Below are 16,600 nucleotides of genomic sequence, written 5' to 3' on the forward strand. Positions count from 1 at the left end.
AGGATATAACAATGAAGTCCTGACATTTTATATCCAAGAGGTCAAAGGTCAACTGTGACATCCTACTGTCACACTTTTCTGGCCATTAGGCAACGTCATAACTCAGGAACAGAAGGGGAGATATGTGGTCAGATACTGAATTGGTGACACTAATCTTAGGTGTTCACTTTGAAACTGCGCTGATTGTATAGATCTTCTTTGCTGTTGAGGGGAAGATGCATCCGTGTTTCCACAAACATGGATGTAAACTGTAAGTGCAACTTGACAGGTGCAGTGAGGCACGCAACCACATGCTTGTCACTGACGTAGACTGCCCCTTCCCATGCTGAATTTAAACTGTGTGCACACACCCAAGGATTTCATGTAACGCAAACATTTGAATATTTTTAGCGTTCACGACAGCAGGGCAGTGTATGTGGGGTCGGCTCAAAATAAACTACAGTGCCCATGTTTATGGTATTGAGTGATCATGTCCACCAGTGCAGCTGTGTGGCTCCTTTACATGTATGGAATAGTTTTTGGTCCGCAGTGGAGGTCAGTGTATACCAGGCTCCAACTTGTTGGTGCTGTCAGTTCATTGATGGTTTTGGTCTTTTTTTGGGGTTTCGTTATGTGTTTTCTAAAACTGAAAATGTATTAGCACAAAATGAATCATGCTTGCAGGGTAAATGTGATACACATAGTAAAAAACTAGTGTTTACTCAAAGCTCTATAGCTATTATATAATTTTATTTATATTTTATTTTTACATAACTGTTTATTTTGTACGTGGTTGTGGGCTGTCAGGAAGCAGCAGGAGGCTTTTCAGCCTTTTTCTGTGGAGTTTCAATCAACGCCATTAAGGCCGTGACACACCAAGCCAACAGTCAGCCATCCGCCCACACTGGGCCAATGGCAAGCATGCATGGCCTTCATTGGCAGGATGTGTCCTGCACCATAAGCCCTCATCGGGAGTAAATAACCTAGAGTTAACAAGACGCCCATTAATGTTGTTATGTTTTATGCATTAGTCCTTTACACTGGTAGGTGACGTATGAGTGATTTCTTTAGAAAAGCATGAACCAGCTTCACTGAGCTGGCATATTACTCTGCAGAAATGTATCTTGTATCACTCCAGTGTGAATGAAAACTGAGGTGTGACTGCATAACACGAGTGTCTAGCTCAGCACCTCCTATGCAGATGTATAGATACGGTGTATCTCAGGCTTGTTTCACCACATCTAATTTCTGCTGCGTCTGCTGCTCCTGTCAGGCGCGCAGAAACTGTGTGGGATGTGGCGGGTCAGCTTAGAATAAAGCTTCATACAGCTGCACGGCCTTAAAGGTTACAGAGACTTATAGTTTGTGTTGCCATAGCAGTAGTTAACCCTGAATTTGATTGGTCAAGGAGGACATTGCACATCGACATGCACAGGCACTCTGTCTTGTTCTGTCTTTGTCTGTCTTCCAGCGTTCTCTGTACCAAGGTTTCTCACTGCCGTAGATCAAACAGAGAGGATTAGAGTGTGAATCGGGAGCAGGAATAATGATGAATATATTAATCATGCAAAATCAGAGAGCGTGTGTCATGTGTATGGTCACCGTGGAGATGGGATTTATCAGAGCTTAAGCTGCTCCGCTCGCATAATCCGTTATGCAACTTCTCAATCCTTTGGAAAAAAAAGAAAAAAGGAATAGTAAAGGATGAGCAGACGATTACCCGCAGGTCTGTCTGTTTGTCTTTTACTATCTGTGTTTACATGAAGCTCTCGTCAAAATGCTCCTCATTTATTATTGACGTGAAAGCCATTAGAGAGTGTACGGTGTGTATGTCTCCTTCTGTTAGGTTGGGGACATTGTCGTGGTGAAGGAGGACGAGACTTTCCCCTGTGACCTCATCTTGCTCTCCTCCAGCCGCGATGATGGGACCTGCTACGTCACCACCACCAGCCTGGACGGGGAGTCCAGTCACAAGGTGCCAGGACTAGTGCATGGTTTAAATTCTATGTATTTTAACTTAAAGGGTAACTTAAAGTCCATGTAAAGTGATAATTAAAATGTGTTCTGAGTTTGCCACATTACAGATGTGTTATTGAACACCTGACCAATTTTGAATGACCAAAAAAATCGCCAAGTATGTAAAAGAAGGTCTCAAAATCATGAAAACATGCACAGTATTCTCTGATCTGAAATGCTGGGGGCGTGTCTGCTGGAGGAGCGGAGGCCACGCCCAATCGCGGGACTATGCTAATGATGCTTCTCGTTTTTATACTGCTACATTGTCAGGGGCGGGGTTATGCTGAGTATAGCTCCAGTGTGTCATCAAACCGTCTGACTCCATAATTCAATACTATATAGTCTTTATAACATGTTTTCAACAATCAGTTTCCGACATTTATAATGTGTTTTGAAACAAATCTCTGAATCACTTCACTCGGACTTTAAGTATTTTTCAATGTAGACACTGTTTTCTCACTTCTGTGTTTAAGTGACGAATGGGAACAACAATTTTTGGAATTAGTACATTATTGAGAGAGATTGCTCCACCAGCAGCAAAAAAAACAGGCTGCAAAGTAAAGTGGAAAATGAGCACAATCAATTTAAGTCCACTAAAACTGCTGGTTTTTGCCACTGACAGGCTCAGATTGTTGTCCTAAGTGTATGACTACATTATGGAAAGGATCCCTTTAATGCGAACATTTTTGGTAAAGAATAATATCCTTTTTATTTACCCAGAAACAGTCTGGAAATCATTCTTGGCAAATCCACCAAAAATCTGTAATTTTATCATCGTAAAACTTGCTTTGTTTAAGTTGACAGAAACAAAAAAAAAACTTAGAGTAGCCTTCTCGGTCTCATCTTTTCAACGTTACAGGGTTTAAAGTAACCCTTAATTCACCCACTTAGATGTACTTACTTCTTACTATTTAAATGGGGTCTGGTGGGTTTGATGATAGTTATTTTTGGAGCTGTTGTATGGTTGAACAAAAATGATCCAACTCAAAACCTAAAAAATAAATCTATCTCTGTAGGGATTCTTTCCATAATCTTGTCAGACACTTTAACAGTTTGAGCCTGTCAGTTAACTCAGATTGTTACAATCTATATTAATATAAGTTAAGCCTAACAGTAAAGTGAAAAAAATAAACGGTAGAAGGATTGGTAATTAAAATTAATTGTCAGTTGCAGCTGTATACTTATCAATCAACACATGAACTCAGAAACACAAATGCAGAGTGATGGGAGTGACACAGCGTCACGCACGGCATTTCACATTTTCACATCTACTCTGATGTTCATTGATGTCACTCACACGACCGTACGCATGGCTGAGCACACACACACACACACACACACACACACACACACACACACACACACACACACACACACACACACACACACACACACACACACACAGATCCTACAGTGTAGTGTAGAGTAGTCCACCCACTCTCATCACACATGCCTGCGGGCTGACCCCCTGATGTGCTCACCGTCCCAGCATGCTGTCCTCCGCTGACCCAGGGAGCGGTCTATAACAACTCACCTCCCCGGCTCGGCCAGTCATTTAGAAAAATCTGCTGGAAGCCAAACTGAGGAGTCAAATGAACTCTGCTCTCATTAGTGGCTGCGGGGGACATTCTCCTCTGTTGTCTTCTTCTCTGTCTTCCCCCTTCCTCCACCTTTCTGTCTCAGACCTATTATGCTGTACAAGATACCATGGCCTTTAGAACGGAGCAAGAGGTGGATTCACTACACGCCACTATTGAATGTGAACAACCACAGCCTGACCTCTACAAGTGAGTGTCACACAAGCTCACTGATGCATCTTTGCTCATATTATCATCCGCCACCTCTTAGATCTCCCCTCGTTGCTGCTCTTGATTTAATTTTGCTGTGACTTTTCTGCAGATTTGTGGGACGCATCAATATTTACAAGGACAAAGAAGAGCCTGTGGCGAGGTGAGTGCTTTCAATTCTACAAGGCCAACTCTTTTTCTCAGTTAATCAAAAGTCCTTAATGGTGTTTTGGCAACAAAGACAGTCAGGGATTCTGTTTCCTACTTGCAGACCACTTGGGGCCGAGAATATGCTCCTTAGAGGAGCCACACTGAAGAACACACAACGTATTTATGGTACTAACATGCAAATTTACCCTCTTTAATATCTCTTGAATGTTGTCATTTTTGAGCTATGTTAGAGGAGAGGCTGATGTCGGTATAACTAATAGTTTTCTCTCCTCTCAGCTGTTGCGGTCTACACTGGTATGGAGACTAAGATGGCACTTAATTACCAGTCCAAATCTCAGAAGCGCTCCGCTGTAGAAAAGTATGATTAACGTCCCCGCTCCTCTCACTGCATGACTCAGATTCAGAGTTATAGTGGTACATTTCCTGTTTCCTCCTCCTGATCTTCACTCTGTCTCTCTGCAGGTCGATGAATGCCTTTCTGATCGTGTATCTGTGCATCTTGATCAGTAAAGCGGTGATCAACACCGTTTTGAAATACGCTTGGCAGTGGTCTCCAGACCGAGACGAGCCCTGGTACAACCACAGGACTGAGAACGAGCGCCAACGCCATGTGGTCTGTTCATCAACACTTAATTTAACAGAGAGTTAACCCCAAAATCATAAATTCATATTTCCCATTTTACCTGTAGTGCTGTTTATTGATCTTTTTATATCTTTATATATGTATTTTATCTATATTTATCTATATTTGTTCATCTATATACTTTTTAATGCTAGCTGAGTTGCATCTAGAAGGCAGACATCTCCAACACGCTGCAGCTCACACCAAAACAATCTAGACTTCTAAGTAGCTCTACAGGTAGCAGAAAAATATATATTTTTGATTTTGGGATGAACTGTCCCTTTAAAACATCGTCTTGACACCCAGTCCCAAATCTCATTTTTCTAAAAACTTCTTATCTGCTGTCTTTCCTCCTCTTCTCTTCAGGTGATCCGAGCATTCACAGACTTCCTGGCCTTCATGGTCTTATTTAATTACATCATCCCAGTGTCCATGTACGTGACGGTGGAGATGCAAAAGTTCCTGGGCTCCTATTTCATCACTTGGGATGAGGAAATGTTCGACGAAGAGCTGGGAGAGGGTGCTCAGGTCAACACCTCTGACCTGAATGAGGAGCTGGGACAGGTACACACACACACACACACACACACACACACAGACACAGACATTTGCACCTGCATTTAAACTATCTGCAGACGTGCTCTCACCCTCCCCGTTCTCTTCCTTCCCTCCCAGGTGGAGTATGTGTTTACTGATAAGACGGGCACTCTCACTGAGAACAACATGGAGTTTATTGAATGCTGTGTCGATGGGAACGTCTACATCCCGCACGCCATCTGCAACGGCCAAATCCTCAGTGCTGCCTCCAGTATAGACATGATTGACTCCTCACCTGGAGGATACAGGAGAGTAAGTATGTGTGTAACTAAACTAAGCAGGCTGCTAAATCCAGCCTGAATAGACTCTTGGCTGTGCTAACTGCGACTAAACAGAGACGGAGACAAGTATGAAAAAAAATCAACATATTTTAGTTGAATATGTGAGTGAGCCACACTCGCAGATTAACTAACATGTCACGTTTTCAGACAGGAGGACCATTAAAGTAATTAGCTCTGACATTTTCATATAAACAAATGCCTGTTTTGCGGATAAACACAGTAATAATGCAGCCTGTATATAAAGTTCATGAAAACTTTGACATTTTCTTTGTAACCCTTAAGTGTTTGCTGTGTCTTACATGGGGAAAAAATCCTCTGGTACACAGAAAGTGATGAGCCGTGCATTTCTGGCAGTGGCAACAGTGATCTGTTTAGATTTAATAGAAGAAAAATTGTGTAGTCAGCATGAGCAGCAGAAGCCACAACAGATGACCAGAGAAAGAGAAAAGCACTCCCTGCCAAAACTAAAAGTGCAGAAAACTTTAGGAAAAGAGATTTTATATATATATGCTGCCTCTTTTGGCTCTCTTATTCTGGGAAAATGTAGTTCAAAAACACCACAGCTATGACTAAATAGCATAGTTGGGATCAAGTCATTGTTTTGCATGTCACAAGCATGATTCAAGTCTTTGCACTCAAGTCCAAAGTCCTGAACTTTGAGTTTTGAGTCCTAAACATGTTATAATGCGCTCTTCACCAAGTAAAATGGCATTTTAATAACATAGTAATTACATGGACAAAATTCATGAATGCTCTCTTGACTTTGTATTTATTTGTTAACACAGCTTTGGTGGAAATTGTTGAATCTCCATCTCTAATTTTTGACTTGCATGTTTTTTGCATACTGCAATTTTTATTTATTTTCTGACTACCAAATAGTTTTTGAATGTTATTTGGTAGATTTTTTTCTGACTGGATTTTGTCGGATTGGTTTAAACAAAGCAGATGTGGGGAATTCGGTGTAAATGGACTGGGAATGAAAAGCATTTATGTTAGTTGATTCAGAAAATTAAGCTAAATGAACTGATTTGTGGAAAACAACATACTTTTAAATCTTGTCAAAAGTGTCAGGTATTTTCAAGTCAAATGGGTCAAGTCAAAGTGAAGTCATAAGTCATAATTGTTAAAGTCCAAGTCAAGTTGCAAGTCTTTTTTTGGTTTTGTCAAATCCAGACAAGTCATCAAATTAGTGACTCGAGTCTAAGTCATGTGACTAGAGTCGATGCCTCTGCTAAATAGTACCGGGCATGTCCATGGAAGTTCGAGATTAGTGTTTTAAAAATGGAAAAAATGTTGTAAAACTAAATTGTGCTTCAAAAGAAGCTCTGAACTTCTAAATCAAGTCATTTTTGTGATGCTTTTTTTTTTTAAAAAAAGGATAAAAAGCAGAGAAACTCAACTGACCTGCACTCCAGCATAGTATATTACATAAATAGGTTTCAAGTTTATAAATGCTGTTTTTGCCAAATTACCTACCAAACTTATGATATGTAACTTACAAACAGCAAAATCACACAATATCTGCCCTCTTTTTTGGTGGGCGAAGTGAAAATTAGTTATCGTCGACATTTGTTCTATTCTGGGTTCAAAATGATGAAGGGTTTGGGAACAGTTAGATACAAAATAGGATACAGGCTTTTCATCTTTGGCATTTATCATGGTTTTCCCAAAACGATGTACAGACTTTTAGGCATTTTGTTATGTCAAATGGTGCGTATAGCTGCTGTAAATGGGGAAAAAAAACGTTCCCAGGGGAGAATGCCCCCAAACTCCCCCTTGTTGTCAGCTGAGCCCCGAATATTTACAATGCCTGGCTCCGCCCCTGGTGCAAAGGATCATAATGTACTGCTTTGTGTCTGCAGGAACATGAGGATCTGTTTTTCCGGGCGCTGTGTCTGTGTCACACGGTGCAGGTGAAGGAGGAGGAGACGGTGGATGGGATCAAGAGGGGCATCCACCAGGGCAGGCCCACCTCCTTCTACATCTCCTCCTCACCAGATGAGGTGGCTTTGGTGGAGGGAATGAAAAGGTAAACACACTGAAACACACAATTTTGAAAATTACTTTGCAGCTCTTAAGTAATGGGGCAGTGTCCCTTTGTTGTGTTGGCTCTGCACTCTAACAAATTGGATGTGAACAACAAAAAGTTCAGACTTTCAGCTTTAATTTGAGGGAATTTACTTTTACACCCCATGAGCAGTTTAGGAACTGTAACACTTACTATTCAAAGTCTCCAATTTTTAGGGGGCAAGTATAAATTTGACATCAATCATTCCGTATTTTGGAAATCCTTTGCTGTCGATAAGTGATGTTCTTCCAGGCCCTTAATGCAGCGTTTTTGTTTTGGGAGCTTTTACCTTTATTTAGTCTTCAATTAGAGACAAAATCCAAATTTAATGTCGACTTTGACACATGGTGTTTCACCGCGGACCGAAGAGAGACAGACAGTGTTCTGTCACAATCACCCTAACCCTAAAATGATAATAATTTAAATAATAATTGAAAAATAATAAACAAAACAAAGCAAAACATGCAATTTTGTAAAAATTAAAAAGTAAAAAAAAAAAAACATGAAAGAGCTCTGATGCAATTTTTTTCTTCTTAATGTCTTGCAGAGCTATACAATCGTCATACATTAATTTGATGTTATTAACTTTATAATTTTTAATTTTTTTTTTAGTCAAACATGAACAAACTGACAGTATTGTTATTGGAACTCAGCATATCTGCAGGCCCCAGGTAGCTACACAGTCACAGACTCAGTCAGCGGTACAACTAAACACCCAATCATTACGATGCAGCAAACATTTTGCAAACAAAAAATCCTGCCCATGACCTGTTAAAGCTTTTAACTTCACCGTTGACCCTTGCTTACATGTGTTCAAATGATATAATTTCTAACATAGATTCTCTCCATTTCTCTAAATGTGGAGGGAATGTTTTTCTCAAAGATCTGAGGATCGCTCGAGTAGCTGACGAACCCTTCGTCTATCACAACAAAGTCAATTTTATTACCTTTAAAGTACTTCAAGTGTGCACTTTGTAGCTGTATTATCTAGGAAAGTAGAAGTATCGAATCAGGACTTGATATCTGCAGATAATCGATATTAAATGACTTGATCTGTAAATCCCTACGTAGAGCAAACCTTCTACCGTGTGTGATTGTATTTCACCTGAAGCCACATGCCCATACCAACACAGACTCTATATATGTCTTTTTTTTACACTGTGCTATTTTTGGTCTGAAATGTGGCCTTTACACACGTAAGACACATGATCCAACATGTCAAAACAGTTTGTTGCTCTCACATATTATCAAGTTTATGTCACATTTGTACACATTTTAAATGCTAACTTTTGCAATACTTGCGTAATACTGATACTCAGACTTGAATGAATCCTTTCTCTTTCTTGTGTTTTCCCTCACTCCTGTTGCCAGGCTGGGTTACACCTATCTGAGGCTAAAAGACAACTACATGGAGATCCTCAACAAAGACGATGAGATTGAAAGGTTGGTCTGTTGTGTGGTTTCGCCACAGGAGATAGAAGTGGAGTAATTTAGTTGATGGAGTTGTGGTTATACATCAGCTGCCCACAGAGAAAGGGCTCTCAGATTGTGTTACATGTTTCTACAGAGGTTACAAACAACCACAGCAGAGCGGGCGCAGGGTTGTTTTTAGAAGCTGCTCGATCAGATCAAAATGCTCCGACTGATCTGGAAGAATGAAAGGCAGCGAGATTCCATTAGAGAGTGGTTTTGCAGAAAGTGTCTGATGTTTTGATCCGTAGGAAGGACTCATGCAACCAGTCTCTCTCTCCATCACTCTCTGCAGTCGCCTGTCAATAGTGAGCTATTTTAAGGAAGCAGGGGACCTGGAGAGGGAAGGGTGTGTGCGTGTGTGTGTGCGTGCGTGTGTGTGTGTGCGCGTGTGTGTGCGTGTGTGTGTGTGTGTGTGTGTGTGTGTGTGTGCGTGTGTGTGTGTGTGCGTGTGTGTGTGCGTGCGTGTGTGTGTGTGCGTGCGTGCGTGCATCCAGCAGATGTGAAGACAGGAAATGGCAAAAAAGTCTCATTCTCACACTTTCTGTTTTTCACCATTTTTAGGAAATCTTTTGGCCCTTTACAAAAACAGCCACAGTTTAGTCTAAGATGCATTTAATTCAAATCTCAAACCTCAGAGTGATATTTTCAGTTTGTGTTCACTTCATTTGAATTACAGTTTGCATATTAGGAAGGCGGGTGAAGGTGTCTCTTGAACTTACTATTTGCCAAGCAGCCAGCACCCTTGAAGAGTCTGATCAAATCCTAAAATACCTGTTTCCCTTATCTTCTTTTTCACAAGACATTTAACAGACTTTTGAAAAGACAGAAGCATGAACAAAATGTAGAGTGGGTGCTAAAAATGTACGACCTGTTAAAAAAGGCTTGTGTCCACTTAAAAAATAGGAAATTGTGCGAGAATAACAGAGCTGCTCGGAAGTAGACTAGTTTTCTTTCCATTTGCAAATCTCCTTGAAACCTCATTCAAAAAGATTAATGAAATTCTGAACACAAATTGGAAATTTTTCATTTCATGCCAAAACTGTCTCTCCTTCAGGTTTGAGCTGCTTCATGTCCTGAACTTTGACTCAGTCAGGAGGAGAATGAGCGTAATAGTTAAGTCAAGCTCAGGTAAGATGTACTCTATGCTGTTTTAATACATTTTATGAATCTATGTTGAGACACAGTTTGTTTAAGATGTTTTTGTGTGTTTTTGTCGGCTTTCAGGAGAATACCTGCTGTTCTGTAAGGGGGCAGACTCATCCATTTTTCCGCGGGTCGTTTCTGGGAAGGTGGAGCAGGTGAAAGCCCGGGTGGAGCAGAATGCTGTAGTAAGTGTACCGTTTGACCAGCATAGATATTAAATGTGTTTTGATGATCCGGATCAATGACTTGTGTGTCATATGAAAAGGGTTGATTGTTTAACCTGTGGATTGCTTTGGTTTTACAGGCAACAACTTTACTGTTCTTGGTTCAGCACCAAGGCAGACAAAGTTAGCGACTAGCTGGTAAACATAGTGCAGCATTTAGCAGCAAAAGAGCCAAATATATCCCTCAGGATCTTTGGAAAACAAAGTAGAGCTAAGAGAAGATTGAAAATCTGTCCAAAAGCTAGTGTGTAGGATTTAAGGGCATATATTGACAGAAATTGTATAAAATATTCATAACTGTGTTGTTGTTAGTGTATAATCACCTGCAAATAAGAATAGTTGTGTTTATGTTGCCTTTGAATGTGCCGTCTATATCAACATATCTACATAGAGTTATTTCCATACCAATAACATTGTTGGTAATGCCTCCAGTGTTGCCTACAATGCTGGATTGGGTATCAGCAAGTACACCAGTCTATGCAAATCTGATATCACTTAATTTACTGATCAACTTTAAAGCAGATTCACACCTGGAGAAAACATCAATTCTTCACCGCTATAAAACAGGAGCCAACACCTGAGCAATTTGGCTTAATTTCTTTCAAAAACATGAGAAGGCCATGAAGAACGTAACAAGAAATGTATTAAGAATTAGCAAGAAACTAGTAAAAAGTTACACAAAAGTTTTTTTTTTCCTTTTAAACTAGATAAAAAATGACTACAAGTACTACAAAATAAAATAAGATTTAAAATACTTCTTTTCTGTAACAGAGTTTCACATATAGAAATAATATCTAATCATCCCACATCTAATTTTCTTGTCACCTTTTACTTTTTTGGGGGGGGGGTAAATTTTCTGGACATTTCTTTTGAAGTTGCTCATGGCTTTTTTCCCATATTTTCAAAAGAAACCAAACCAAATAAATCAATCCAAGTTTCTCAGTTTCCATAGATTTAATTGCCAATGAAAGTTGTCGCACTACAAAACTGATGTTGAATCTGGTTCTAAAGGGTTAAATAATTTAAAAAAAACAACAATACTCCAATAAAGCTTCTTTAAATCGAAAAATATGGGTGGTGTCTTTTCAAAACCCATATTTGTCGGACTAAAGCAATTGGTAGCTAATCCCAACTCCAACCCCCCTCCATCTCCCTCGTCTCCTCTGTAATGCAGGAGGGGCTGCGGACTCTGTGTGTCGCTTATCGAAGGCTGTCAGAGTCCGAATACCAGGAGGCGCGTCATCACCTCAACGAAGCCAAGCTGGCCCTGCAGGACAGGGAGCAGCGGCTGGCACAGGCCTATGACATCATTGAGAGGGACTTTGTGCTTTTGGGCGCTACGGCAGTGGAGGACAGGTTGGTCACCATGGAGAGCGAGAGTGAGAACGAGAGAGAAGAGAGAGGGAGGGAGGGAGAGATTTAAAAACAGTGCAGCAGCAGGGAACAAAGGGGAAGATTAATGAGTCATGAAGCTCTTCAAAGTATTGTAATGACTCACGAGGACAGAAAAGATTCAGTCTGAGCTCCGATAGGTGACTCACTACTATCACTGCTGTGCCTTTGTTCCCGCTTTATTTTCTGCTCAGTTTGAATATGAGACGTGTTTGTGCTCTTACAGAGTAGACTTCAGTATTGACCTGCAGGGGTAGTTTTCCCCAGCTGATCGATCAGCTGCCTGACAGTTTGACTTCCTTGTAGATAAACTGGCGATGGGCAGGGACAGGGGGTGGTCATGCATTGATAAGTTATCACCAGTTGGTAATGGATTGATTGAGGTTTTGATGGATGCTTTAACCTACCCCTTCGGAGGCTGAAACACTTATTGACTTACTGACACACAGGCTTCAGGAAAAAGCTGCGGACACCATTGAGTCACTCCACAAAGCCGGGATGAAAGTTTGGGTCCTGACGGGGGACAAGATGGAGACGGCGGCGGCTACCTGCTATGCCAGCAAGCTCTTCCGTCGCAGCACGCAGATCCTGGAGCTGACCAAGAAACGTACAGAAGAGCAGAGTCTGCACGATGTTCTGTTTGAACTCAACAGGACGGTTCTCAGACAACGCTCGATATCTGGGTATGAGATCATGCACGAGTACCTACAGTGATGATTATTTTCTTGATCTCTTAATCATTGGTTCATACAAAATCAAACAATCACAATTTTTTAGAGCCCAAGGTTACATCCTAAGATGTCTCATGAGGTCCAACCAGTAGTCTAAAACCCAAAGATATTTAATTTATTAAAATGTGAGTCAACAGAAAAACAGAAAATAATCACATGTAAAAATTTTTAATGCTTTGGTAAGTATTCAATTTTACTTTTACTGTTTTTTTTTTCATTTTCCTAGCTAGCAGCGCTGGTCATTCTGCGATTTCTGTTAGTATGGCCAACCCAACTGTGTTGTGAAAACGTTGTGCCCATCTCCAGTCTTCGCCCAGGTTGTCCCAGTAGAGTAAATGGTTAGATTATGAGCGGCAACACCCCTTTCTTTTTGTTAAACTCTGTTTAGCACAGTTAGCAGTGTCAGCAGTCAACAATGCAAAAGGGGTTTTGCAGCTCAAAATGAATTTGCTGATTACTGCTGGTAACATCATCCTGGTGGGAGGGAGTTACCAAGTCTGCGACAAAACCAGAGAAAAAATACCTCAAAAATCTGTTTTTTGAGAAAACATGTTGTTTAATCTGGAAACCGTAGCAAAGTGGTGCACACCGTTTTTAGACTGAACTATCAGTAATTGCAAATGAGCGGCGCTGCTAACCAGTGCACACCTGCCCTGGTCGGTCTGCAGTGCAGAGCGACCAGGGCTAACTGTAGCTAGCCATTAAAGACCGGAGGGTGGACAGTGGGCAGTATGTGTTAGTCAGCTGGCAGGATGTCTGTCAGCAAAGCAAGCGGAAAACACAATAAAGTCAAGACATTTACATCACAAAAACATTAACATTTCACCACCTCTAACTGGATAGCTCTGTGAAATGTGACGCTAAAGCTCACTGATAAATGCAGCGCCGGGACGAAAAGAAAAGCCTTCTTGCAATTAATGTTATTTTATGTTTTGGGGTTTTTTTTTTACTTAAAAATTAACCAATTATATACTGGTTGTTTTGTTTTGTTTTGGGCTAACAAAAGCAAAATTAACTGAAACTGACAACTCTAATCACATCTTTTGTATTTGTCCTTGATTAGTCCTCAATTATTCAACTAATTATTGCAGCTCTACGGTGTAAATGCTGTGGATCCACATGTCACATAATCACAAATTATGCTTGCACTTACTGTAATATCTGGTCAAATCAGCTGAATAATAAGACAGCAGACTCATCTATAATTGGTTGTGTGTATAGCTTCCTGCTGATCAGTCTGTGATGTTTTGTTTTAGGTTGTCAGTAGACTGCCTAGACTTCGGACTCATCATTGACGGGGCCACTCTGTCTGCAGTACTGAAGCCCAACCAGGAGGGAGCCGGTTCTGGCAACTACAGAGAGATCTTTCTAGAAATCTGTCGCAACTGTAGTGCCGTGCTCTGCTGTCGCATGGCACCGCTCCAGAAAGCTCAGGTGAGAGAGCCGTACTTCACTTTTCAAATAGGCACATTTTAAAAGACAAACAGTGGGACTGACTGAAGTTGGGTCTTTGTTTCTGCAGATTGTGAAGCTAATTAAAGCTTCCAAGGAGCACCCCATAACCCTCGCCATCGGCGATGGGGCCAACGATGTCAGCATGATCCTGGAAGCCCATGTGGGCATCGGTGAGTTCATTTCAAAGCTGTAATGAGCGGCTTATCCTCTAAATCATCCATTATATATGGATATGTATGTAATGTATGTAATATGTATTTTTAAGCCTATACTGATATTGTTATTTGAGAGTAAAACAAATTTGTGGAGACATGTTGGTCCATGTTGTTTTTTACAAACATTTTGGGCCGTTGATTTAATGATCAGTTGTGACAGATATGCACTGAGGCAGGATGCTGAACATTTGTTAGTAAACATTTGCAACAGTAAATATAATAGTCAATTTTGATTTGAAAACCTCACCTAAATTTGAATAATTATGATTAAAAAATAGTCTGTGAAAAACAGTATGTTAGACTTAATTGTAAAAATCTCACTCCCATCGTGTCAAATACAGCAGCTTGGTCAGCGACCCTGTGCTTTAAGTTCTGATGCTTTAGGCACTCCTCTAGCCTTAGTTTTGGATGCGTCACTTTCCACTCATTACATGCTACAGTGTCTTTGAAAATAAGCTTTTGTCTTCACAGGAAATGTTTCACCACCCCAAAAAAACTATTTAAGCTTCCTGCAACAAAAGTACTTGGCTAGGTTTGGAAAAATAATAAAATGAATTAAAATAACCACGTTTGGGGCGACCTCTATTTCAACCTTTTGCTACATGTCATCCCCCCTCTCTCTCTTTCCTGACTCTCTTAAGATGTAATATCAATAAAGGGAAAAATGCCCAAAAAATAATTGTTGAAAAACATTTTTTAATTAAATTTGTTTCAGTAATTTAGCAAGTATGTCACGTGATGTATGTCAGCAACTTTGTTACTTGGTTAAAAGAAATTCAAGTTGACTTTTGGTTTCACACAGGACACAAACGCTGGTCCTCCGGGTGAAAGTCCTATGTGTTTTTGACCCATATATCAAACCTCCCTTCTGCCCGCCCTACTCAGACTTAAGTCCTTTTTCTACTGCGTTATTTACATGTATGGCATTACAATGGAGTTAAGTCTGGTGCATCTCATACAAATGCTGCAAGGTGCCTTGTGTGTCAGTAACAGAAGGCAAGGGCCAGAGATGAGGCTGCAGTACTTAAGGTCCTGGGAAATATAACAGGTTGCATATTCTTACAAATTCAGCCAGTAAAACATGTATGCACTAGATTTCTTTTGCATATCTACCAACACATACAGCGATACAATGTATTTGTGATGAGGCAGTATTTGCTCATCTACTGTATGTACCGTATATTTGTTGGGCTCTAGTCTCTTCATTTAGAAAACCATCTTCTCGGGTTACATTCATGGCTGTGTTGCATTCCTGCTCAGGTTTTATGTAACCAACCTCTGTTTTTTTCCTTAAAGGCATCATGGGTAAAGAGGGCCGACAGGCAGCAAGGAACAGTGACTATGCCATCCCGAAGTTCAAGCACCTGAAGAAGATGCTACTCGTTCATGGCCACTACTACTACATCCGAATCGCTGAACTTGTTCAGTACTTCTTCTACAAGGTACAAGACGAATGCCTTGCTCGCTCCAGTGGCTCACACATTTTAATCACTTTATCGTAATTCCCAGTGAGACACTGAGTTACAAAGAACCAGATTTTTCAGCTACTCTGACAGATTACGGGATTCATGAATCCCTGGTGCAACATTCTCTCCTGGATTCATGGCTACGATGATCAGTGTGGGCGGCTTCCACAGCAAGCGGTGCCCTGCCAACTGATTCATTTTTTCCTTTTGGCAGGCCAGCTCTGTGCGGCCCACTCAGTGAGCTTATAGCACACAATCTCCGCATAAACAGAAATGTGTAGATAGTAGCATTTTTAGATTCTTCAAATCTCTTCACGTGTACTTGTCACAAGCTTATCACTTTCTCTATGTGCTGTTTTTTTCTCTCTTCTTAAATCTTTCCAGAATGTATGCTTCATCTTTCCTCAGTTCCTGTACCAGTTCTTCTGTGGCTTCTCCCAGCAGGTAAGTACTTTACACTCAGAGAGGGCTGCAGCCTGGAAGTATTATGTATTAAACATGCTTCATGCAGTATTTAATGCTTATTTAATGTTTATTTTAAAGCAGCAGTTATTTGTATTTTCATGTTACCGATGGATCAAATGACTGTGTATAATGTTAAAGGTGAACACAGAAAATGTTTGCCCTATTCTACAATTTCCCTTGGTTCTACTTAGGATTTTCAACTCTTATAGCTCATTGGTTTGATTTTATAGCCACTATACGTACTCTATTCATGTAAGAGCAGCCAGCTCTAATAAACATGCTTCACTGTACTTGCCCAGCACCAATGGCTGATAGCAACTAGCTGGTCACAGATCAGAACATCTAGCAGCTGAGGGATCAGATATTGTTACACCTCTGCGCCAGTTATAGCTGTGGCCTGAAGCATTATGTTTTTGGATTGTCCGTCCTTCCAAGTCTCAAGAACGCCTTGAGGGAATTTCTTCAAATTTGGCACAAACGTTAACTTGGACTCAACAGTTAACTGATAAGATTTT

The 16,600-nt window shown here is 40.7% G+C and overlaps 1 protein-coding gene across 6 annotated transcripts in view; it reads left to right on the forward strand.

Moving 5' to 3' along the window:
- The window catches only part of LOC121948982 (phospholipid-transporting ATPase IH-like), a 50,190-nt gene that overhangs the window by 19,811 nt on the left and 13,779 nt on the right, over positions 1-16,600 (forward strand). For all 6 annotated transcript variants that reach the window (XM_042494561.2, XM_088083387.1, XM_042494564.2 and 3 more), the window contains exons 6-23: positions 1,826-1,954; positions 3,679-3,782; positions 3,895-3,945; positions 4,054-4,118; positions 4,230-4,311; positions 4,416-4,566; positions 4,942-5,139; positions 5,251-5,424; positions 7,316-7,482; positions 8,893-8,964; positions 10,049-10,122; positions 10,219-10,322; positions 11,536-11,717; positions 12,203-12,436; positions 13,741-13,918; positions 14,007-14,109; positions 15,451-15,596; positions 16,005-16,064. In XM_042494561.2, coding sequence (XP_042350495.1) covers positions 1,826-1,954; positions 3,679-3,782; positions 3,895-3,945; positions 4,054-4,118; positions 4,230-4,311; positions 4,416-4,566; positions 4,942-5,139; positions 5,251-5,424; positions 7,316-7,482; positions 8,893-8,964; positions 10,049-10,122; positions 10,219-10,322; positions 11,536-11,717; positions 12,203-12,436; positions 13,741-13,918; positions 14,007-14,109; positions 15,451-15,596; positions 16,005-16,064 — 2,274 coding nt within the window. The remainder of the gene's footprint in view (positions 1-1,825; positions 1,955-3,678; positions 3,783-3,894; positions 3,946-4,053; positions 4,119-4,229; positions 4,312-4,415; positions 4,567-4,941; positions 5,140-5,250; positions 5,425-7,315; positions 7,483-8,892; positions 8,965-10,048; positions 10,123-10,218; positions 10,323-11,535; positions 11,718-12,202; positions 12,437-13,740; positions 13,919-14,006; positions 14,110-15,450; positions 15,597-16,004; positions 16,065-16,600) is intronic.

Source organism: Plectropomus leopardus, chromosome 10 (assembly GCF_026936395.1).
Source record: "Plectropomus leopardus strain MGB_pleo_1.0 chromosome 10, ASM2693639v1, whole genome shotgun sequence".
NCBI lineage: Eukaryota > Metazoa > Chordata > Actinopteri > Perciformes > Serranidae > Plectropomus > Plectropomus leopardus.